Consider the following 23,616-nt stretch of genomic DNA (forward strand, 5'->3'; position numbering starts at 1 on the left):
AGACAGAAGCTCCAGTCTCAGGGGAAACAAAAAGCCTCATTTGGAAAGCATGCTGTGACCAGTGCTGGATTGCCCAGTACAGGAGAAAGGAACTCAAAGCTTTAAGATCTCCAAATTCTGGGCTATGGAGAAGACCACTCCCACATGGCCACAGCAGTACTGCAAGACACAGTGGTCTGTCAGTGGTCAGTCAGCAGAAGCGGTGACTGCAGCCTCTGCTGGGCTGCCTCTGTGGTGATGCCTTCCAGGTTTGCCGTGCAACACGCTGTGTCGGTGTGAGCTGAAATTCCCCCCCCCCCCCCCCAACAATAACCAGGCTAGCTCAGTCTGGAAGCAAATGAAAAGCTGTATTTACAAGCAGAGTCTAAAATCTACAATGAAATGAAATGAATATGTACAAATATACAAAATTCACGACATTCACAAATATATACAATCAACAGAAAAAGCACAACCGATCTCCCTTTGCTTCCCCCCAAGGGGACCCTCCCAAAGGGGCCTCTCTCTCTCCCAGGAGCTTCCCCCCCCGACCCCCCTGGACAGAGAAGCAGAGTTAGTTAAGCAGAAAGTTGTTAACTTGGCTGCCAAGGTCAGTACGTGTTATCTTCAGCCAGAAGAGAAGAAGAAACAGCAGCCAGACAGCCCAGCAACTGCCCCCACTGCAGAACGCAGAATGTGCAGAGTGCCTACTTTGTTTTGGGTAATAGTTCTTAAACATTTCTATCTATCCAATGGAAGTGTTTAGAACAATCGTTATTTTGCTTTCTTACACCCAATAGTGACTTATTTACAATCTTTCACTTTTCTGTTTTGAACTTTGCAAGGAAAAAAATTAAAAAGACAATTTCAAACCATCACACACGCCCTAAGGCTGGAGCTCTGCTGCGTCAGGGCTGACATTCAAGAATGTGCCAGTGCCTGCACCTGGCATGGCTGTGGGATCTCGGGGTGGTGCTCTGGTTCGGTGGACGGGTCTGCTGGAGCCTTCTTCTGCCAGGACATGCTGGGACTTCCCATTGGGACACAGACCAAGGGACAAACACGGGCATGGTTCCGAGATCTCTCCTGCGATTGGCTCCTTATCCCATGCCGTTCCCCAGTCCTGAAGTCCCCTTCTCCCAGGATACACTGTGACTGCTCCCATCGAACTCAGCCCCAAATGCTCCAGTACCTGCTCCAAGCTTGGCCCTGAGTTGATTGTGGCAGGGAATAGTTAACTGCCGCGATAAGCAGGAGAAAAGGAAGGCCAGGACGTCCCCGGCTGCCACAGGTTGATCCCAGCCCCGCCCGCAGCCGCCGCCACGAGACTACATCTCCCGGCAGGCGCCGCGCTCCGCCGGGCCGCTGGGGCTGCATCCTGGGAGCTGCGGGCAGGGTCCGCGCAGAGCGCACGGCACACGCGGGGACTTCATTTCCCGGCGGGCAGCCGTGGGGCCAGCGGAACGGACAGGGTCGGGATGGCGGTCGGGAAGGAGTTGCTGCAGCTGGACCTCTACGGCCTGCTGGGTGTCGGCGAGAAGGCATCGGAGAAGGAGGTCAGGGCCGCGGGCCGGAAGCCTTCATGGGGCCGGGGCCCTGCTCGGAGCGGGGCCTTCTCTCTCCCCACCGCCGCCGGCCTGCCATCGGCATCGGGAGCTGTGGCCCGGGGCAGGAGGCGGCTCGGGCGTGGGGCGGTGTTTGCTGCTTTCTGGGTGTTCAGCTGAGCGATCACTTTTAATGGGGTTTCGCCGCCCTGGGCCGTGCCGCGCTGTCGGCCGGAGCTGTTCCAGAGGGGAAAGCTTTTCCTGGTGCTGGCCTTCCCTTGACTCCTCTGAAGCCTGTGGGGCAAGACCCGCCTTTGGAGGAGCATTAAACCATTTGGAGAGAACTACATTTGTGCCAGACGATGCTTCTCTTCCTTGTTTTGTGTATTCAAGAGGAAAGCTCCTCGTGTTTACCAAAAATCCACTTGTTAGAGGTTACTCTAGCTCCCTGAGGTTCCCATAAGTCATCTTGTTAATTCTGTGGCTTTAAAATTACATGTTTGTTTGGGTTTTTTTAATATTTAATTGGTGGATCAACACTAAACACCAGATCTGAGCTGGGAACTGACCTGGGAAAGTGACATTTCAAGGGATGTAAGGCTCTGGGTAAGACTATCAGTACCTGAACAAAGTTTAACTTGAAAGCTTTGGTTTCCCTCCTTAGGGAAATTTCATTGTTGGTTTGTTTATCAGTAAGGAGCAGTAGCAACACAATAGGGTACAGCTTGGAAGCTGCAGTCTGGGACTAACCAGTGACCTGGATGCTGCCAGGAAATTCCACACAGGCTTGAACCAGGTGAAAGAGACTGAGCTAGACACTGGGGGGAAAAGATGAGAGATTGAGTCCTATGAGTCTAAGAGAATGCAAAAGTGGCAGATTAGATGTTACAAATGGACACATGCATTCAGAGTGCTTATCCCAAAGGCCCCTGGGCATGCAGAGCAGCATGGCCAAGCTATGAGGGGAGTGCAGCAAGGATGATCAAGTCATGAAACCTTGCTGTTTTGAAAAGCCTTTCCTGAGCTTGTCAGGGGTCTTGTGCTGGTGGTGGCCGATGCACAGGGGATGAGTTACCTCGGTCTTATCTGGAGGCTTAGGCAAGAGGCCAGACCAGGTTGAGCTGCACATTTCCCTTCCCAAAGCTTTGTCCACCAGGTGGGGCCAAGCCCCTGCTCATTCCTTTCGTTTGGCAGTGATCAGAACAGCTCTTCCTCCTTGGCTGTCTTGCTGCAGGTGTGTCCCTGTCACGGCAGCTCTCTGTGCTTATAGGACAGTGAGATTACAAAGGACAGCAGTGAGCCATCCAGAGGTCTCTTGCCCTTTAGGCCAAGGAGAATCATAGACTAGTAAGGGTTGAAAAGGACCTCTAGTGATCATCGAGTCTGATCCTATCCACCCTAGGATACCATTGGCCTTCTTGGCCACAAGGGCACATTGGTGTCCCCTGCAGAGCTTACTGGTAGGCTGTTTTCCTTGTCAATGCAAGGGGGTAATGGAGATGCTGGAACTCCAGGCATGATCCTTATTTTCTGCCAGGCCTATGGGACCTCTAATGCAAATGGATGCTGCTTCAGCCACAGCCTTCTGCTCATGTCAGCAAAACCTACAACACAACAAACCCTCAGAATAGTTTGGGGGGTTTTCGTTTGTTTTGGTTGGTTTGTTTGTTGTTGGGTTGTTGTTTTGTTTTTTTTTTTGTTTTTGCTTCTGCAGTGTTCTGGGGTTTCTGCTTTCCCAGCACCTGGCAGTAACCTCCAGCTGTGTCTCTTGCAGGTTAAGAAGGCATTCCGGCAGAAGGCACTGACCTGTCACCCAGACAAGAATCCAGACAACCCCAGAGCAGGTGGGCTGGGGACACAGACAACTCTTCCTGGTTGTTCTCACATCTGCAGGTGGCTGTGGTTGACTTCAGCTCTGCCTTTACAGCTGCTGCAGGGAATGTCTGGGTTTGTGTCATGGCAGGTGCACAAATGCAGGGCCAGGAGTTGTTTTCATCACTGCCAGAGAGCGCTGGGCTCTAGGGCTGACCCTGTACACATTGGAGTTAGAAACAGCAGGGTTAAACCAGTGGTGAAATTCATATTTGCACCTCTCAAAGTCTTCCCCCATGGGGCATGAATCCCAGCCACTCAGCCATGCTGTCCCCAGTGTTTGCTGGCTGCTCAGTGGGTTAATTCATACCTCCTGCAGTCAAAACTTCAGTAAGAAGATTAAATCATATTTCCTATGAGCAGTGCCTGCTTCATCTGAGGCAAGGCCCTGGCTGTGGAGCTGAGGGAACCTAAACTGTCAGCAAAGTCTGGCTTCTACAGCTGCTCTGGGTTTATGTTTTGCAGCCACAAGCTGCACCACAAGGTGGTGACTAGAGGGATGCTGCTCATCAGGACACCTTGAAATAACACTCTGCATCTTGCCTTTTCCAACTGGATGGGCTACAGTACTGAGAAAATATTTCCACCAGAAAAATAAATCCAGCAATGAGAGGAAAGCCAGGGAGCTTGGTAGCTGCAAGAGGTGGAGAAGTGAAGCATGCAGGGAGGCCACATGGATGTGCCCATGGAAAGTGAGCAATATTGATGTGAAATGCAGAATTTGACTCTCAGGCTGAAAAGCTGCTGGTGATGAAAGGGAGAATTTGCTTTTCATGGTGAGCTGCAGGCTGAGTAACACATTTCTGAATTCATGTTTCCAAGGACTCTGTTCAAACGCAATGGTTCCAGTTTTTGTTCCTTCATTTACATTGAGGTTTGAGTTGAGGTGATCCTGGCTGTAGGTTGGCTTAGAGATGCTTTGGGAAGATGATTCTTTCTGCTGTTCTGCAGGTCTCCTCCCTAAGGGATTCTCTTTCCTGGTGGCTCTCCAAGCCACAGCCTGGTTCTCTGCACCTTACTCTGTTTTCTTCTCATTCCCAGCGGAAGTCTTCCACCAGCTGTCCCAGGCCTTAGCTGTGCTCACAGATGCAGCAGCGAGGGTAAGGATGGTGGTCCCTTGGTGGTGGGAGGGTTGTGGGGAGTAACTCTCAGCAAACATGCTGGAGAAGTGTTGGCAGCTCTTTCCCTGCCTGTCCTGCTTTCTTCTCCAGTTGTGACTTTGTGAATGTGAGTCTTGTCTGTTTTCTCTCTGGTTCTCCATGAGATCAAATAGCAGATGCCAGATAAAAACCTGGGCAGCTGTTCTTTGTCCGATGAGACACGCTGGGAGTAGCTCTGTCTGTTTCTGGTGAGGGTCAGATACTGTCTTTAATAATGTGTCAGACACAGGAAAATAAAATGATAACTGATAGCTCAAGGACTCATAAATCCCTGTGACAACACTGCCTTTGCAGTTCCCTTGAAGCCAAGGTCTGACCAATAAATAACATCTGAATGTGAGCCTTGGAGCCTTTCTTTCCATGGGGCACAAGAGACTGGGAAAGCAAAAGGCTGGATCACAGGCTCTGTCCCTTTTGTCCCTTTGCTGCAGGAGCTGTGCAGGCTACCAGGTGTAGGTTGAGCTCTCTTCTTGTCATGAGGAGGTGGTTGAGAGCCTTCTGCTCCAGGCCTCTGGAATAACTGTTCAAATCCCAGCAAAGCAGCTTTTTGGCTTCTGTGTTTCAAAAAGGAAAAAGTGTTGAGCAAATCCTTTCCATGCAGGGAGGGAAAGTACCAGCTGCTCTGGCTGTGCAGTAACTGCTGCACAGGTAGGATCTGAGCATGTCTGCTGGTCTGTGCTTTACCTACCACAGACTGGTGCTGCGCAGGCTTTAAACAGGTGCTGGTGAAATTGCCACTTTACCCCAGTTCTTAAGGCTCCATAGTGCACCTTGATGTGTTACTGCTGCTGCAGAGTTCTGGTGCTCTTTGATCTCACACATCCGCATTAGTCAAACATCTGCCTGGTGAAGTTACCTTTCATATCAAATTGGCCTGTTTAGTCATAAAGCCTTGCTCTGAGCCCAACCTCATCTGTTACCAGGACCCCTAAAGCTGCTTTTGCTATGTTCAGGAGACCAAAATGTGCTCTCCCCCACCCCAAAGATGGATCAGACTCTCTCCAGTACACTTTGCAGTTATTCCTGGAGTTCCTCACCCTTGCAGGCTCCATCTGGAGATCCTTGGACCTCTTCTCGTGTTTCCAGGATGTTTCTGTTAGCTCCAGCACTTTCAGGAGGAATGTCAGCAAGAAGCAGAAGATGCTTCATCCCTACTTGCAGCATTTCAGTGTCTGATCTTGCCCTTGTTCATCACTTCCCATTTTATCTCTGATTTCACCCTGTTGTGCTGGTTCTTTGTCAGGCAGCCTATGACAAAGTGAGAAGGGCGAAGAAGCAGGCGGCAGAGAGGACACAGAAACTTGATGAGAGGCGAAAGAAAGTGAAGCTCGGTAATGAACCCAAACCTTCCTTTTCCCCTGGCTCAAAGTCATTGTTAGCTGCATGTTTATGTTTCTTCTACTGCTGCAATTGCCCTGGCGAGGCCACAGCTCAAATCTTGGGTTTAGTTTTGGGCCCCTCACTCCCAGGACATTGAGCAGCTGGGGCAGGTCCAGAGAAGGGCAACAAAGCTGGGGAAGGGTCCAGAGAACGGGGCTGGGGAGGAGCAGCTGAAGGACCTGGGGGTGTTCAATCTGGAGAAAAAGAGGCTGAAGGGAGACCTTCTCACTGTGCTGGGTTAGTGCCTGAACCTGATGTTCTCAGAGGTCTTTTCCAACCAAACTGAGTCTATAAATTCACCACTGATTAACCTACTGCCTCCTTGTGGCTTCTTTATGCCCACTACAATGTTGTAGCTATCTGAGATCTCCCACAGTCAGTAGGGATGGTCCTGCTCTGGGAAGGAGCTGGGACATCACGTTTGTGATCTCCCACCTCTGCTCAGCAGTGAACATTCTCTTTGGATTGTTTTAATTCTGTTTCTTTCTCTGCAGATCTTGAAGCCAGAGAACGAGAAGCCCAGGCCCAGGAGAATGAGGAGGAGGAGACCAAGACAACATTGGAAGAAGAAGTAAAGATAAATTCTTACATTTCTCTGCTTCTCTGGGGAAGAGTTGATGGAAGTCCTTACAGTTGTGATGAAAACATGGGATGAGATGCAGCAAATCTGTGTACAGCTGCATCCTTCAGCCTTTTGGCTTAATGGATGCTGGGGAAGAGAGGCAGGTGGAGGGGACCTTGTAGCAGTCTGGCAAATGTGGCAGTCTTGGGGTTGTGCTTTTTGTCTGCCCTTCGGCATAGCAGCCAATGGGTTCTGTGACAGGGACTGGGAGCATGAGGGGTCCAGTTTGGGGCACACATTGGAGCTGTCCCAGGAGAAGCAGCAGGAGGGTGTAAGACCAAAGCTCTCCTTGCCAGCCTGGTGGCATGAGCCAAGCGCAGGACTGCACCCTCAGGTGTCTGTGGTCTTCCTCTGCCCCAGATAATTCGGCTGCGGGAAGAGGGCTCCCGGCAGCTGGAAGAGCAGCAGAGACTCATCCGGGAGCAGATTCGGCTTGAGAGAGAGCAGCAGATGCCAGGTGAGAAGAGGTGAGCCTGGAGCCCTCAGCCAGCATGCACTGAGTCTCCAGCTCTTCTGTAGCAGCCTTGTACAGGATCCTGTTCAGCACCTTTCTCAGGGATAAGCCAGGAGAGCTTCTGTGGAGCTGCTTGCTTAGAGGTGACATCCTGCTCTTCCACACCTTGTTGCTGCTGCTGCTGTTCAGCACTGAATCCAGATGGTCTGCTGCAGGGAGCCTAAAGCCTTGCTCCTCTGTCACAACTACAGCAGTCAGTGTGACAGGCTGACAGCAGAGAGTGGTCCAAATCTGCAAAAGTTGAGTTGTCATAGTTACTACTTCTGTGCCACCTCAAAGCTCACAGTGCTTGCCACCCAAAAGGGGCTGAGCATGGAGAATCAAGTTTTGTTTAGTCTGTGGCTGCTGTGGCTTTACTTTCTGGGCCTTGATTCTCTCCTGCTCCTTGGGCACACACAGCCTTCATCCCAGCTTTGTACAAAGAGCAGCAGCAGATGTGTCAGGAAATGAGCACACACTGAACTGGAAAACCTCTGCCTTCTGTGCTGCCGCACAGCAACAGGCAGCTCCCAGGTTTGGAGTTGCCTTCTTGTTCAGCAGCTGCAGTTAGTCTCTCCCATACAGGAGGGCAGATTCTCCAGAATCCCAGAACATCCTCTGGGGACTTTTGGGGCTGAAGTGTTGTAGTGGCAGTCAAAGAGTGTTTACTGTTGCCATAGTCTGCGCTAAAATGCTCTTTAACTGAGGAGTTTTTACTCATCTGTTATTTCAGGTTTTTTTCCTTTTCCCTCTTTAGGCAAGCAAGACAGAAATAGAGCAGAAGACAAAATAACTCCCAAACTGAAAGTAAGACATGCTTAGAAAGCTGGGTTTGGTGGAAGCTGATGGAACATTATGCAGCTTGGGAGAACAGGAGGGACTGATCAGCTCTGTCTGTGTGTATCATGCAGATGAAGAGCTCCTGTCATTGCCTTTACCCTTCCTCCCTCACCCTCTTCTCTACTGCCTGCTCTGGATTTTTGAGGCTGAAATTGAGCTGCCTCTGCTTTAAGCTTGGCAAAACATCTGCTTATTACCCTAGTACAGTTTGAGCTTTTCTGTTGCAGTGAGCAATGTTTCTCTCTGTTCCCCAAATGCTGTGTTCCCTTTGCACACTGAGATGCTGCAAACATTGTCTTGGCACTTCTGGAGGGTTGCTGTGAACAGCAAACTCAATTCCTGTGCAGGTGGTAGGAGCTGCATAGAGCATGGCAGCACACCCTGAAATGGGCAAAATTAACTTGTGTTTATTTTCCAGCTAAAATGGAAATGCAGGAAAGAAGGTGAGACCAGAGGAGGATACACAAAAGAAGTTCTGCTGCAGATCCTGCAAAAGGTCCTGTCTGACACTTTCCTACTCCTTGATCTTCCCCTGCTCAGTGTGTAAGGAAGGGCAGTAAATTCTGGGGAGCTGTAAGCCCATGTGGCTGATTTTCCTCTCTCCTGTTCAGCTTTCTCTTGCCACTTGCAGAGGGCAGCAGCATGATCCATTCCCCAGCTCACACCTCTGTCTCTCTCCCAGAGGGACTCCTGCTGAGACAGAGGAACTGCAAACCCTTCCCACTGATGGTTCATGTCCTGTGTGGTTGCTCTGGCTGTGTGGTTATGTTCACCTTTGCCTTCACTCAGAGCACTGGGTGTTAGCTGCTCTAGGAAGTCAGAGGCAGGAGTAGACAAACCTTTGATCTGATTAATCCCAGCATGTGATCTTTGTTTTCCCTTCACCCAAGTACCTCCTGTAGCACTCTGAGCAGCCCTCTGGCAGTGGGGCTTTCTGGGAGCCCTGTGTAGCTCCTTGGCTCCCCAGGATTGTTTCCTGGAGGTACAAAAGTTCTGACAGATTGGGATCAGTTGAAGCCCCTTGTAGGGTGTCAGCTGAAGCCTCCTGTCTGTGAAAACAGGTCTGCTCTTTGCCTTCATGCCAGACATGAACTTGACATCTCCTCTGGCTCTGTCATTAACTTCCCTCTCCCTTTGTGTCAGCAGTATGGAGATGTGCTCAACTTGCTGATCTCCAGTAGGAAGACTGGGAGTGCAGTGGTGGAATTCGCCTCAGTTAAGGCTGCTGTAAGTCTGGCAGTGACTCCAGATGTGTGGGAAGAGTGGGCAAGCAAGGGTGCTGCAGGTGGGAAGGGTTCCCCAGATGACAGTCTGCAGATGCTGCCTGGTCAGTCAGGCAGTGGAGAAGGGTCACGAGAGTCTGAAAGTGCAGGTGGCTGGAGGGAGTGGCAGAGCTGGAGGCATCAACCCAGTGCAGACCCTGCTCAAAAACAAGCTGGCTGGGGCTGGAGAGGGCACAGACACTGCTTTGAAAGCTCTCACTGAAGGGGGTGTGCTCAGTGAGGTGCAGAGGTTCCTCCTGGTACTTGCAGTGTAAAGCAAATCCCAGTGACTTAGGAGAATTGACATGGCTGTGGAAGCAGAGCTCACTGGTTGCCCCTAATGGCAGTGCTTCATCAGCTTGAATTTACACTGCACAAGAGTCTCTCTTCCTTGCCACCTGTTCTCACATACCCAGATAACAAACTCCCCCATGTTTCTGTGGCTGTTCATCAGATGTGACTGACAGGGATGGGTTCTGTCTGTGCTTGATGCAGCTGTGACACTCAGAGGGTGCTTCTTGTGGAGGGCAGCTGTGAAACCTTCATTGTTTGTGTTCAATGTGGCTGAGATGGAGAAAGTCATGGTTGGTAGTAGCCTGTGAGGGAGTGGGGTCTGAAGTTCAGAGGGTGATGGGAGAATATTTTCATTCTTAGGAGATGGCTGTGAAGAATGAAGTTGGCCTGATGAATAATCCCCTCAAGATTTCCTGGCTGGAGGGCCAGCCCCAGAGCAGTCCCAGCACTCTCCTTTCTGACAGCACCAGTCAGCCAAGGACATCACAGGTGAGGTGCCACAGGCTGCTGGTACTGAAAGGTGTTCCTATAGCAACCTGAACTTAACTGCTTTGTGTTCATGGTATCAAATGTGAATCCCAGCAGGGATGGGCCTGGGTGAAAGGCCTGGCTTTCTGTGAGCCCTGTGTGCCATGCCTACCCAAGGGGTGGTGGTGCAGTTGCAGTTGCCTCTGTGGGTTCAGAAGCCCTGGCTTTTGGTGAGCTTGTCTTGGCTAGTGGCCAAGGCCAGGCCTTGCTGGTGTGGAGCTGCAGTGTCTACCTGCTGAGAAGAGTTAGCTTGGTGGAGCAGTGAGGGAGAGGCTGGAGCAGCAGCAGCAGATGCAGATGCAGCAGCAGATGCAGGTGCTGTGTGTGCAGGGGGTGAGCACAGCCTTCTCAGCCCCATGGGAGCTCTCACAATGTGGGGGAGCTATGGCCAGTGGCTTGCATCCTTTCCCAGGAGTTGCACTGCTGGTGCTTCTCTGTCCTTTCTGCTGCTTTGTGTTAGCTCCAGTCTTGGTGTCCAGGCTGAGATCTCCAAGCTGCTCTGCTTCCTGCTTTTCCTACTTCCTACTCCAAACCCTTTCCAAATCCTGCTGCTTCCACTAGGATGCTTCCAGACTCTGGAATTCAGTCACAGCTTTTCTTGGCTGTATGGCTTTTAGCTGCCTTGTCCTCAGCTGTTTACCTCTGGACTACACAGAACAAGGTCTTTCAGATACCTCTTGCCAGTGCCTCAAGCCCCTCCCTGCCTCCTCCTTCATACCCTGCCTGGCTTCCCAGACATCAGGGTCCACTCTTGCTTGCAATCATCTCATGCTGGTTGAAGCTGCCCTCACTTTCCATTTGCTGCTCCCTCCAGGTTGCTCCTATTTCTGTCTGAAGCCACCCTAGTTTGTTCCCACCCTGTAAACACAGCTCTGCTTCAGGAGTGTTCTCATGGCAACAGCTCCCTGCTCACCCCTGCCTGGGCTGCTCAGCCAGCAGTGTGCTCCACAGCCTTCCAGGGGAGAACAGCCACCTACCAGCCAGGCCTGGGGGGATTTGGCAGCAGCTCCTAGGTGACAGCAGGGCTGGCTGGGAAGAAGTGGTGCTGCCAGGAGGCAGTGGTGCCAGGCACTTGCCCCCACAGGCCTGGCTGGCTGGTTTCCTTCTTCAGCAGTGGATGTGCAATGTCCAGCAGTTCCTGAGGAGCTGCTGGAGCCAAGTTGTGCTTGACACCCAAAAGCTGTTGGGTGGCCAGGGCTGCTCTAGGCTGTTTGAGAGCAATGGCTGCTGATGGCTGCAGCTCTGCAGGCTCACAGCACACAACAGCTGTACAGAGCTGTGAAGAGCACGTTTTGCCACAGCAGCATCACAAAGCACTGGCTGCTGGCAAGGTCTTCCTGCACCTTCAGTGCTGGGACCTCCCAGCCAGTGCTCCACACTTGCCTGGGGCCATCCCTTCAGTCACATGAAGAGGAAGACCTTCCCTGTCTGGCACTCTGACATCTTTTCTAAGCTTCTTTGAGATTCATAAAGTTTTGGTTTCTGTTCTCTGATGTGACTCCAGCAGGTTAAGAGCCACCTGTGCCTTCTCTGACGTCTCTCTGTAATTTGTTGTAGGCAGCTTGGGGTTATCTGGGTGCATGGAGGTCTTACTGGGTTAAGAAGAGCCCTGGTACCTAATCTAGCTATGAAAAAATGTAAGAATTGGTGACCCAGTACTTCCTACAGTGTCCTTTTAACAGTTTGCCCTGCCACTGCCTGGCAGAGCCCTTCCCCCTGCCCAGCTCACAGGGTGAAGAACTGTTTGTTCCTCTGCAAGCTAGCACTTGGCCTGAGCTGTGCACACTCCTTGAGGGAAGACAAAGCTCCAGCCTTCTCCCAGCCCAGAGAGCACAGCCACACTGCTTCCCACCCTCACTCAGATTTCTCTGGCAGTGCCAGGGAGGATAGATCTTGGTCACTACCAGTTGTGCTTTTGGTGCCTGTGCTTTTTCTGGCTTGCTACCAGTGGAATGAGACAACAAGACACTTCTAGTCACAGATACATTTATTCTTCCACATCTGTACAGCTGATAGATCAGTGCATGCTTGGAGCAGCAGTATCTAGAGACATTCCTTCTCCTGCTAGTAGGGTAAACAAACCACCTAGGTGGGTGCTTACCTGTTCCCAGGCTGAGAGTCCCAACTGCACTTGAGGGAAGAGAAACACACAAGAACAGAGAAAAAAGAACAACTGCTTTGATTTTTCACATCCAGACCTGGTAGGAGGAGAAAGAAGAGTTTGTGTCTCCATCCTGGCCGTGGCTATGGCTTTGAAGTGCAGTACTGCTGTCTCTGTGCCAGCTGCTAATCCACAAAGGTTGTGCCATATCCCCTCCTGTCCCTGCTCTGCAGGGTCACAGCCACATCCCAGAACAAGTCTCTGGCCAAACAATTCCATTTGTCCTTGAGAAGGAGATGTACAGTCAGGAGTGGGAGATTCCCAGTGTGCAGAAGGGAAGCTTGCCCCTGAGGTTCCAGCAGGCAGTGCTCTGGTCTGAGCACGCAGCCTGAGAGCTCTGCTCCAGAGGACTCCTCAGCAAGGACAAGAACAGTCTGTGGTGAGTGAGGTGAGGACAACAGAACAGGCCACACACAACAGGAATGCTGCAGCATCCTTCCTCCTAGGACTGGAGAAACTGGCAGCAGCAGGAGCAGGGAAACGTGATGTGTTCAATGCTAAAGGCCCTCAAATGGCATAATCCCTTGGGTTCTGTTTCCTGAGGGTCTGCAGAACATCCTCGAGAAGCGATAGCCCCAGGTCCACTTTGAAGGACAGGAAGGGGTCAGACAGGTCAGGTAGAGTGCTGCCATTCTGGGAACCTGCCTCTGGGCTCCCGCAGTCTGTAGCCTGGTCCTTGTGGAACTGAGTCTGAGTGGCCTTGTGGTATTGATGAGCAGCACCAGAGAAGGAGATGTCAGAGTGAGAATCTGTATGGTCGATGATGTTAGGGCAGCTGGAACTGTCCAGGTACAGCCGGGGAGGCTTGGGAGGCGCCTGTGCCTTGGCCAGGTTCTGCTCACTCTGACAGGAGAGGTAATCAGACTTGTCCTTCAGGTCCCTCAGGCATTCCCTCTTCTGGCACTGTCCATCACTGTCCAGAGTGTGGCTGTTCTGGTTCAAGAGGATGACTTGGTTGCCCAGCTTTTTGTGTCTCCTGAGTGAGAAACGTCTGAAGAAGGTTGTGGACTTAATGGACCCTCTCCGCCACGTGTCCATGCTGGTAGAGGGCAGCAAGGAGGAGGAAGCTGCTGACTCCTCACAGCCAGGTGCTGGGCTGGAACCGCAGGACCTGCAGCAAGTCACCCAACAGGAACAACTCCTTTCTTCCCTCTTCTCGTGGCTGGAAGGAAAGCAGAGGCTGGCAGTGCAGGAAATGCAAACCTCAGCCTAGGTCCTTGTGTTGAGGAGCAGCTGGCCTGCCCTGGTATGAGGGAGAAGGAGTGGTGATGGCTGAGGGTAGGAAATCTCTGCTGCAGGAGCGAGCTGGTGAGGAACAGCACAGGCACACAGTCACCATGAGAACAGACTTAATCTAGCATCTAGAACAGAAGGGCACTTTGGTACCATGGTAACCAGCCACCTTCTTGGGGAAGGGCACCACACAAAATCTCTGTGGGCGGCTGGAAGGGAGACGGTGACTCAGTCCTGCTGGAGGAAACTGAAGGAACATGCTCCAGAGGAAACTGAAAAGCAGCAAAATGCAGGTGGAGAAGATAAACTTTGGGAGAATTGAAGGAAAAATAAACTTACTCTGTGTGGGAGCAGCACGCAAGTCCAACAGGCAGCAAGGAGAGGCCACTGAAGCGCTTGGAGAACCGTGAGCAGCACCTTCAGCAGGATGTGGAACGCCGGAAGAAGCAAGTCCAGGGAGGATTCAGCCAGGTGGGACCCAGAACACTAAAAATCCCCAATTCCTCCTTCTCTTCAAGTGCCTCCTGTCACCGCTTCCCAGGCTGCAGCTCTGTGTGTGGAAGTGTTTGTTTTGAGCCAAGCCCTTGCTGAGTCAGCCACATCAGAACCTGGGGTTTACACCGCGGTAATTGTCAGGATTGCAGGAAGTAGGTGTGTGGAGCAGCAGAGCTCCAGAGCTCCAGCCCACGCTCTGCTGGAGCAGAAGACAAGCTCCCTTAGCAGCACTCAGCCTGCTGGAGAGCTCTCAGGGATTGGTAGCTCATCTTGGATCTGCCTGCTGCTTCTCCTGGTGCTCTCCTGATGGCTCTTTGGATCAGCAGAGCTCCCGAAGGAGGCCAGAAGTAATCTCTTGTCTGTTTTAAATGTAAATGCAGAGTGTTGAGGTGGTGATTCAGGTTTGGATGGGTGATTCATCTGCATGAGTCTCATCTAGGCAACTTCATTCAGCCAGGGAGGTGATAGTGAGGCTCTGTGGTTGGTGGGCAGGAGCTTTGAAGAAGCCTGGTTCTGCCTCTGGAGGCTGGTGCAGTCTGGTGCTTTCTCAGACAGAGTGCACACTGCTGCAGCTCTGAGTGGGGACTCCACTCCTGCAGCTCCCCACATGCCCCTTTGGGTGTGTTGGTCTCCTCATTCCCCATCTCTTGGAGGCTTCTCTTTTTGGCCCCACAGCTGGAGGAGCTGCTCTGAGGGCACACCAGAACAGATCTGCACTTGCCCCATTTTCATGCAGTCACAGAATGGTAGTGGTTGGAAGGGACCTCCAGAGATCGTCGAGTCCAACCCCCGTGCCAAGGCAGAGTCACCTGGAGAAGGTCACACAGGAACATGTCCAGGCAGGTTTGGAATCTCTCCAGAGATGGAGCCTCCACCACCTCTCTGGGCAGTCTGCTCCAGGGCTGCAGCACCCTTAAAGAAGTTCCTCCTCATGTTCAGATGAACTTCTGATGTTCCAGTCTGTGCCCATTGCTCCTTGTGCTGTCACTGGGCACCACTGAACAAAGTCTGGTCCCATCCTGGCACCCGCCCTTGAAGAATTGATCAGGATCGATGAGATCCCCCTCAGGCTGCTCTTTTCCAGACTAGAGAAGGTCTTACTGAGCTGTTCTGTTGCCTTTTCATCCCTTCAGTTTCAGGTGTCCTCAAACCACAACCAAATCTAGTTCCTAGAAAAGTGAATGTGAGTCTTTCTTCATTCACCTTCTGTCAGGACTCTTTTTAGCTCCACCTGAGCTGTCAGCCAAATGAGATGGATGTTTCCAAGCACTGCAGCACTCTGAACACCTCCAAAATAGTGAGGCCACCTACTAATGTTCAGTGGCTTTTGAAAGCAGAGTGCCAAAACCACCACTTTGCTCCACGATAGCAACTGTCATCTGCTGCCCACATGTATTAGGTAGAGTCTGCAATCAGCTTGGTATGTGACAGCTGAAAGGCTCCAAGAGCTGTTGGGATCTAAAACGTCCTTGTGTCAGCTTCAGGAACAGAGCTGGTGGGGTTTTTTTTTCTGCAGCCACTTCCATTTGTTCTCTCCTCCCTTGTAACAAGTGAGAGGATAAGAGGAAATTGCCTAGAAATGAGAAGATGCTACCTAGAAAGGTTGAACCAGGTGAAAGGTTCTCAAGCACTGGAACAGACTGTCCAGGGAGGTGGTCGGATCCCCATCCCTGGAGGTCTTTAAAAGAGGCAGAGATGTAGTGCTGAGGGTCATTGCTCAGCCCCAGCCTTGGCAAAGTCAGAGAATCCTTGGACTTGATCACCTTAGAGGTCTTTTCCAGCCCCAGAGATTCTATTCTCTGACTGTATGGCAAAACCTCAGGAGGTTTTACCCCTATCTAAGGGGTGCAGCATGTGCTGACCTGGGGCACCAAGGCTGGACTTGCAGAGCAAGCTGCTTGCCCACAGTGCCCAGCCACAGCCAGGCTGCTCTGCTTCCCCACCCAGCACAGCTCTGGAGCAGCTCCTTCTGTAAGCTGGGCATATTTCACACCTTACCTGGGACTGCCCCCTCCCTGCAGGGCTTCAGGGCTGGACTGGACAAGACCTTGAGCAACCTGGGCTGGTGGAAATTAACCTGTGGCAGGGGGTTGGAACTGGATGATCTTTCAGGTCCCTTCCCAACCCAGCCCACCCCATTCTACGGTCTCTGGGGTCAGCCTGCTTTGAAGCACCTTCCTGTTGCTGAGGGTGGTGTGAGGGGCTGGGGGCTTGCAGCCTGTGACAGGCTGTGTCTGTTTGCTGCCCCTAGGCCTCGGTGGTGTCGGAGCGAGACTATGAGAGCCTGGTGATGATGAGGCTGCGCCAGGCAGCAGAGAGGCAGCAGCTCATTGAGCAGCTCCAGCAGGAAGAGGAGGAAGAGTCTCACACCTAGCCCCAGAGTATGGATTCTCCCCACCCAGCAGTCTTCCTTACCAGAGCTGTTTCTTAAATTAAGCCAATAAATCTCCTTTTCTAAAGCTGTTGCAGGAAGGCAAACTCGCTGTGAATGCAACCCTCATCCCCTTCCAGTGTGGGGAACAGAAGTGGTGCAGAGGCCTCAGAGTAACTGCATTAACCTGTTGGGCAGTGCCCAGAGCAGCTGCCTGCCCAGGTGTGAGGAGTGCTGGCACCCCACCAAACCTTGGAGCTGCTCTGGATTCCTTCTGGCTTGTTCAGAACCATGGACCCAGAAGGTTTTGGTTATTTAAGACAACCTCCAGAAAGATCTCTCGAGAGGAATTTTATTGGTGTCACCCCCAGCAGTTACCCCATGCATGGTCCCAAACCATCCAGCATGGCTGCTGCTCAGCTGAGGTTACAGAGCCTGTACCCAAAATGTCCTCAAGCCCTTCCTGTGCTGCTCTTAGGCTGTTTCAGAGTCAGGGATACACCTGAGCAGCACCTTTGGAGTCAGAATGCTGCTGCTAAGCACAGTCCCACATAGAGAGGAACCAGGCTTGCTGCTGGGTGAAGGGCTTCTCAGGGAGCACTGTGTAGGCTGGGCACTTCTTGCTCATGTCTCAGGGATGAGATGGATGCCATCCATGCTTGGCCTTCCCTCCTTGCTCCTACACTCTGACCTCACAGCCCAGCATGGACCTCTCTGGGGTGGCCTTGAGGAACAGGCAGAGGACTGTTTGAGCTTCCTCCAGCACACAGTAAGTAGATGATGAAGGTGTGAAGAGATGGTGTTTTCAGCCTGCAGTTCAGCTGAGTGCAGAGGTGGAGCCATCTGCTCTCAGTGCCTGACTTCATCTGGACTGGGCAGCCCTTCCCCCAGACTTGTGAAAGAGCAGGGTGGGAACCTTCCACCAGGTCAAGTTGTGCCTCTACACCACTCCTTCCCCCATGCTCCTGAGACAGAAAGGAAAGGTGGGGAGAGCTTTGCTGTCGGTGCTGTGTGCGGTGATGTCCAGCAGGCTGTGGGGCAGGAGGAAGGCAGGAGGCTTGCTGCTACTCCTTGTGGAGGCACCACACCAGAGTCTGCCCCACGCCGGTCATGCTCACTACGCGGTACCCACGGCTCTCCAGCTTATCCAGCACCACCCGTGGTGCCTCCTGCACATAGTACTCTGAGCTGCAAGCAGGAAGGAGGAGGAAACGTGAGGTGGGGAAGGAAGGCAGCAGAATTTCCTGTTGGAAGTGAGGCTGCTGAGCCACAGTACCCACAGCTGGCACCGTGTCTGTGTGACAGAGTGCTCTGGGTAACCAGATGGGGAAGGCTGAGCCCCACAGCTGCCACACCAAGGAGAAAGCTCAGCCCAAGGGGGAGGGCTGTGATCAGCTGAAACATGGTTGGCCAAAGCCAAGTGCTGCTTGGTTAGCTGGGCTGGAACTGCAGCAGGGAGGGGTCACAGTATCTACAGCTGGGAGCTGACAGGAAAAGGGGAGGGAGAAATTAATGGAAAAAGCAAAGGAGAATGGTGCAGGTGTGCTGAGAGATGGCAAACAGCATGGCCACAGCAGGGGCTTGGAACTGGGTGATCTGCAGGGTCCCTTCCAACCCAAACCAGTATGAGTCTCTTTCTGTAAGCTGAATGGTTTTAAGAACCCGTACTAAAAATTTGGGGATTGGAATAAAATGTTCCTGGTTTTCCAAAGGCTTCATTTCTGGCTGAGGTGGAGCACTCTGCTCTGGCAGTCTGTGTGCTGTGGGTGTCCAGAGCTGACACCTGGCATCTTTGTTCAGCTTTTATACTCTGGTTTCTGCTGGCTCTGGAGCAGAAGCTGTCCTGAGACTGCTCCTCCCCTGAAGCCTTGAGGCTGGGAAGAAGATGGTGACTGTGGAGTGGAAGAGCAGCACCACAGAGACAGAATGGGCTGAAGGAAAATGGGATGGAAATTATCCCCCACAAGGGTGCTGAGGGACAGAGAAGTTGTAGAGGTTCCAAGCCTGGCAGTGTCCAAAGCCAGGCTGGATGAGGCCTTGAGCACCCTGGGCTGGTTGGAGGTGTCCCTGCTCATGGCAGAGGAGTGGAACTGGATGATCTTTAAGGTCCCTTCCAACCCAACCCATTCTGTGATCCTGAGGGAGGTGGGCAGGCAGCAGAACTCCTGGCTGCAGGGTTTCTTCCAGCAGCTGGGATGAGCTCCAGAAGAGCTCAGCTCTGGGATGAGTCACTCTGCTAGAGAGGCTGATAATGATGGGTTGCAGGACCATTGGCTACCTTGTTTGGGCACCTCCACAGAGGCTCTCATTTTCAGCCTAATGACAATAAAAAAGGTCCCCAGTCACTGCCAGCCTTGCTCTTGCTGCACACCATGCCTAGGAGCGCCCCTGAAGCCGGGAGGGCAGCAGGATGGGGCAGCTCGCTCCAGCTTCCCGGGACAGGCTATACTTAGCTGTAATTACAGATGTGGGGTGCAGATGATGGCCATGATTAGAAGTGGCTTTGAACTTAATTCCTTCCCCTAAGAGGGTTGCCACATCCCCTTGGGCCCTGCACGGGGGCTGGTAAATGTTGTTACCATCACACAGAGGAGGGAGCTGGGCAGGAGGGGTTGGTTTGGTATCTGCAGGAGCCTCACATCCCAGGGGTCCAGAGGAAGGCAGGAGGGAAGGAGTTGCCCAGGGCTTCACACAGTTTGCGTGGAGTGACACAAAAGGCTGCATGCTGTGCCCATCAGATACACTGCTGTCTCCCTGTGGGACCAGTCTGGGTCGGGACGGAATGGCTGGAAGCATCTGCAAAGCCTTCCCCCGCAGCTAAGTGCCAGCAGGGCACAGAAGAGCCACCCAAGGCTGGAGAGGACATTGCCCGTGGCTGAATCCCTGGCCTGGCTGTCCTGCTGCCACATGTGCCAGAGCCAGGGCACCAGTGAGTGCACAGGGAGGGGCTGAGCTGGGGCTGTGCATCCTCCACATGCAGCTTTGGCAGGGATGGGGCAGGTGACCTGGTGACCCCTGCCCAGCTGCCCGAGTTCCTTGGGGAGGGCTTTGGCTCTGTGCTGGGGAATGGCTGAACTGTGTCAGCAGGTGCCTCAGCACAGGGGAGATGGCCACACATTGCCTGAACACCTCCAGGGATGGGGACTCCACCACCTCCCTGGGCAGCCTGTTCCAGTCCCTGACCACTCTTGCAGCAAAGAAATTGTTCCTCATCTCCAACCTAAGCCTCCCCTGGCACAATTTGAGGCCATTTCCTCTTTTCCATCACCTGATCCTAGGGAGAAGAGACCAACCCTCACCTGGCTCCAGCCTCCTTTCAGGTAGTTGTAGAGAGCAATGAGGTCTCCGCTCAGCCTCCTTTTCTCCAGCTCCCTTAACTGCTCCTCCCCAGCCCTGTTCTCCAGACCCCTCCCCAGCTTCACTGCCCTCTCTGGACACCCTCCAACCCCTCCATGACCTTGCTGTGGTAAGTGGCAAACTAAGTACAACTGCTTGCAAGTACTTCATCTGTGGATGAGAGTGCCCCAGCAGGTCCCTGCTGCTCAGACTTTTCCTTTCAGGCTCCCTCAGGTCACATTGAAGGTTTTGGGGCACACAGTGCTACAGGAAGGGCAAGATCCTCAGTGTCCTGCAGCCAGGCTGGCTGCTGGCAAAGCCTTCAACTGGGGTGGAGGAAAATCCTGCTGGGCTGTGGGGCAGCCACTGGAGCTCTCATCCCTGACTAGATTTTTGGCATCACAGCAGCTGGAGCTCACCCCCGTGGCCTCCTGCCCTGCCCCTGAAGTGTCAGCAGCCACAGCCCAGACAGCTGATTTCTTCCACCCAAGTTGCTCAAACAGGGAAGATATGCCAGGGGGACACTGCAGAGCTGCCCTGGGTCTGACACAGGCTGTGCCAGGTGGGGCAGGAGGGAGCTTGAAATGCTCCAGGCCACAGGGAGGAATGGAAGGTGGGGAATCCATCAAACCCATGAAATGCTCAAATCCCTTCTCCCAGGCAAGAAAAATGCGTCACTCTGGTACCTTATAATGCTGCATCTCCTGCTGGGCTGCTGGGGCAGACCCCACAGCAGTGTTTGATCTCTTTCTCCTCCACCCCAGTCCTAGGGACCCTTGATCCCATCTCCCAGGAGCCATCTCCCTTCTCTCTCTGGGAAGCCTCTTTGTGTCCCACACAGGTCTCCCTTCTCCCATTGCATAACTCCCTGCCTGCTCCCAGGCTGGGCTTGGCAGGCACCAGCACAAAGCTCTGCTGCTGCCAATCTCCTGCCCACCCACGGGCTTGGGAGCAGCAGCAGGAGGTGGCTCAGCCCAGCAAAGCCACCCCAAGCTGCTGGGCAGGGCAAGGGGCCTGGCACCAAGCCTCCCTGCAGAGGTGGGGAGCTGGAGGTGCCCTGAGTTTGTGTTCAGAAGGGTTCTCATTATAGAATGCCAGCATGGTGGGGGGTTGGAAAGGACCTCTGGAGAGTTGGATGGGAAGGGACAGACTGTGGAGGAGAGTGCTGGTGGCTGGGGACTAAAAGCAGCACAGCCAGAGCAGGATGGGATGGCACCATCTGCTTCTGAGCATCTCAGGGCTGGAGGTGGCAATAAGATGGAGATGGTAGTGAGGCAGAGGAGGTTTGTCTGTGAAGAGTAAGGGTGGGATGAGTCACAGAACCATTTAGGCTGGAAAAGACCTTCAGGATCATGGAGGATGAAGGCAGAGACTCAAATGCTGACTGTGCCGGGACATGCCAGGTGACAGCCAGAAGCACCCCCAGTGTCCCAGGGGCAGGGAGGGAGGGGAGGTCGGTCAGGTGCTGAAAGTGGGGCATGTGAGCACCAGCAGGCAGGACAAGGTCCTGCCACCACCAGCTAGTCCTGGGATTAAACATGCAGCCAGGAGATGTCGCAGGGAACGAGGGGTGGGAATGTTCTGTGCTTTCTGGGGAACGTCAGGAGAGGGGAGAGGCTGGAGTGTCACCGAGGAGCACTTACAAATTGTTCCCCAGCATATTCCTCTTCGTGGCGCCCAGGAAGCTCATCAGGTCGGGGTCCGAATGCTCATCCCCCACCATGGTGGGGCCAACCTCCTGCAGGGAAGGCAGCGGTGAGTGATGTGGGCAGCACGGCTCTTCGCTGCCTGCTCCCCAGTGCGGTTCCAGTTAGAGCTTTACTGGGAACGGGGTCGCTGCGAGCCGCCTGCCCATCCCCGGAGAGGACCTTGGTGGCTTTGCTCCTGGGGCGCCACCTGCTGGCTGAGCTCTCGGCGGCTGCGCTCCTCCGGGATCCACCCCCGGGAAGTCTGCAGGAGGGCTGACGGAACCTCCTGGGTTCGTCTGTGCCCATTGCCCCTTGTCCTGGGCACCACTAAACAGAGTCTGGCTCCAGCCTCTCACCCCCGCCAGGTCCTTTAGCTCTTGCTGGGCATTGCTCAGATCCTCTCTGGGGCTGCTCTTCTGCAGGCTCTCAGCCTCAGGGCTCTCAGCCTTTGCTCCTCACAGAGATGCTCCAGGCCCCTCAGTATCTCTGTAGCCTCTCCTGGACTCTCTCCAGCAGTTCCCAGGCTCTCCTGAACCAATCTCCCAGCCCCCGCTGGCAAACCACGGTCCCAACCCATCCCAGTCAGAAGCACTTGTGCAGTGCCAGTGATTGAGTGCCAAACTCTGTGGTGCACAGGCACTGTGGAGCTGGGAAGGGCACTGCTCCACACAGCCCCATGCTGGGAGCCCCAAGGGAGATGTGCCAAGGGGCAGTGATATATCCCTGCCCTCAGGCACTGCCGGGAAAGCAGCAAAGCTGAGTACACAGCAAGGCCAGGCCGGGTTGTGCCCAGCCAGGGCCCAATGCCAACTTTCGGGGGGGCGTGTTTGCTATGTCCTGCTGGAGAGCAACTTCCCAAGGCTCCAGGGGGGCAAGGTGCTGAGCCCTGTCTCCTGCCTTCTCCTAAAAACTGTTATCCCCACCACAGATGCTTCGTCTTGGTCCATGCCCATCCCATCCACTCACACAGCCCCAACCCTCGCTGCCAGCATCATGTCCCTGCTCCCAGCTCCCTGGGTGTGGGACGTGTGAGGGGACAGCTCAGCAGCAGCAGCCTCACCAACCCCCAGCAGGGTGCCAGCTGCCTTTTTTCACCATTACTCCTTTTCCTATCACAAACCCACACCCCTCTATTTTGGTTCCCCTTTGTGCTGGGCAAAGGAGAACCCCCCGAGATCCACAGCTATCAGCTCCTCACCAGCGACTGCAGGAAATGAGAGTTCCTTTGTGCCCTCAGGGGACACAAGGGGCTCGAGAGATAACTCTCAGCCCAGCCTCACCCAGCAGTGCCAGCGCCAGCAGTGCCCATCCTCCAGCCCCATCATCCGGCTCCATCGGTGTTCCCTACCCTGAAACCACTTTGGAGGGAAAAGTGAAAACCAGGAGCAAGGACAAGCAGCCCGAGGTTGGTTCCCTTGAGCTTCCTCAGCTCCTACAGCAGTTCTGAATTCTCTCTTGGGAAGGGTTTAGGGGGAAAGGAGCTGCGGTGCAGAACCCCAGGGACTCTCTTACTCCTTGGCACGTTCTGCCCTTTGGGATGGGGTGACGGAGGTGTGGGGGTGACGGAGATGTGAGGGTGACGGAGGTGTGGGGGTGATGGAGGTGTGGGGGTGATACAGCTGTAGGGGTGACTGAGGTGTGGGGATGAAGAAGAAGATGTGGGGATGATGGAGGTGTAAAGGTGATGGGGGCATGAGTATGGTGGAGGTGCAAGGGTGATTCTGCATGGCATGGCCGTGCAGGGCACCTCGCACCAGGACACAGCATGACCGTGCTGGGGCCTCCTAAATCTGCTGGGCATCGGCCCCGGAGCTCCTCACATCCCCCCAGCAGCAGCACAGCCCCGGGGGCTGCCGAAGCAGCGGTGCCCGGTGCAGCCGGGGCTGAGCGTGTCCCACCTATGCCGTCCCGCCGGCGGATCCCCCCCGCCCCGTCTGTGCCCCTCGGTGCCCGCCCGGGCCGGGCTCACCATGCGGATCTGGGTGCTGATCAGGAGGTACGGCATGGTCCGCTCCCGCCGCTCCCGCTCCGCTCCCGCCGCTACTGGGGGGCCGAGCCCGGGGGAGGCTCCGAGCCTCCCGCCCCGCCCCGCCGCGCCCCCGGGCACCGGGCACCGGGACCCGCCCGCCCCGGCTGCGGCGATGGGGGGGCCGGGGCCCGAGTGAACTCCTGGGCGCGTTCAAGAAGCTTGGAGTGGGTTTTGGCCCCCGCTGGGTCACCGAGGCGGTCCCCGGCGGGTCTAGGCTGGGTACGCTGCCCCGTAGGGCACTGCCTGCCGCAGGACCCCCCGGGGGTCTCTGGTCTGCTTCCCGGGAAGGGTGGAGAGAATGGGCAGGGAGGTGAGGGACAGGCGATGGA

General features: G+C 54.1%; 3 protein-coding genes across 3 annotated transcripts; 1 reads left to right on the forward strand and 2 right to left on the reverse strand.

Moving 5' to 3' along the window:
- The first annotated feature begins 1,457 nt into the window (after positions 1-1,457).
- DNAJC17 (DnaJ heat shock protein family (Hsp40) member C17) lies at positions 1,458-16,298 on the forward strand. Its single transcript, XM_054390496.1, has 11 exons — positions 1,458-1,535; positions 3,298-3,367; positions 4,437-4,495; positions 5,799-5,886; positions 6,430-6,506; positions 6,918-7,014; positions 7,808-7,857; positions 8,309-8,386; positions 9,037-9,117; positions 9,807-9,935; positions 16,115-16,298. The coding sequence occupies exons 1-11, from the start codon at positions 1,458-1,460 to the stop codon at positions 16,235-16,237; spliced, it is 930 nt and encodes a 309-aa protein (XP_054246471.1). The 3' UTR covers positions 16,238-16,298.
- Positions 12,643-13,173, reverse strand: C21H15orf62 (chromosome 21 C15orf62 homolog). Its single transcript, XM_054390497.1, has one exon. It carries the CDS (start codon positions 13,171-13,173, stop codon positions 12,643-12,645), a length of 531 nt encoding a protein of 176 aa, XP_054246472.1.
- A 934-nt stretch (positions 16,299-17,232) lies between the features above and the next one.
- Positions 17,233-23,263, reverse strand: GCHFR (GTP cyclohydrolase I feedback regulator). The gene is made up of 3 exons (XM_054390610.1): positions 23,228-23,263; positions 21,214-21,308; positions 17,233-17,422 (listed from the first exon to the last, which is right to left on the reverse strand). Exons 1-3 carry the CDS (start codon positions 23,261-23,263, stop codon positions 17,299-17,301), a joined length of 255 nt encoding a protein of 84 aa, XP_054246585.1. The 3' UTR covers positions 17,233-17,298.
- Between the last annotated feature and the right edge of the window lie 353 nt (positions 23,264-23,616).

This window comes from Indicator indicator, chromosome 21 (genome assembly GCF_027791375.1).
Source record: "Indicator indicator isolate 239-I01 chromosome 21, UM_Iind_1.1, whole genome shotgun sequence".
Classification (NCBI taxonomy): Eukaryota; Metazoa; Chordata; class Aves; order Piciformes; family Indicatoridae; genus Indicator; species Indicator indicator.

Bases quoted from the DNA above. Each gene is read 5' to 3' on its own strand.
- DNAJC17 (XM_054390496.1), top strand. From the start codon at position 1,458: ATGGCGGTCGGGAAGGAGTTGCTGCAGCTGGACCTCTACGGCCTGCTG. The intron at 7,015-7,807 runs GTGAGAAGAGGT...TTCCCTCTTTAG, and splicing joins GAGAGAGCAGCAGATGCCAG to GCAAGCAAGACAGAAATAGA. The intron at 9,118-9,806 runs GTAAGTCTGGCA...TTTCATTCTTAG, and splicing joins TCGCCTCAGTTAAGGCTGCT to GAGATGGCTGTGAAGAATGA.
- C21H15orf62 (XM_054390497.1), bottom strand. From the start codon at position 13,173: ATGGACACGTGGCGGAGAGGGTCCATTAAGTCCACAACCTTCTTCAGA.
- GCHFR (XM_054390610.1), bottom strand. From the start codon at position 23,263: ATGCCGTACCTCCTGATCAGCACCCAGATCCGCATG. The intron at 21,309-23,227 runs GTGAGCCCGGCC...CCTTCCCTGCAG, and splicing joins TCAGCACCCAGATCCGCATG to GAGGTTGGCCCCACCATGGT. The intron at 17,423-21,213 runs GTAAGTGCTCCT...TCCTGCTTGCAG, and splicing joins AATATGCTGGGGAACAATTT to CTCAGAGTACTATGTGCAGG.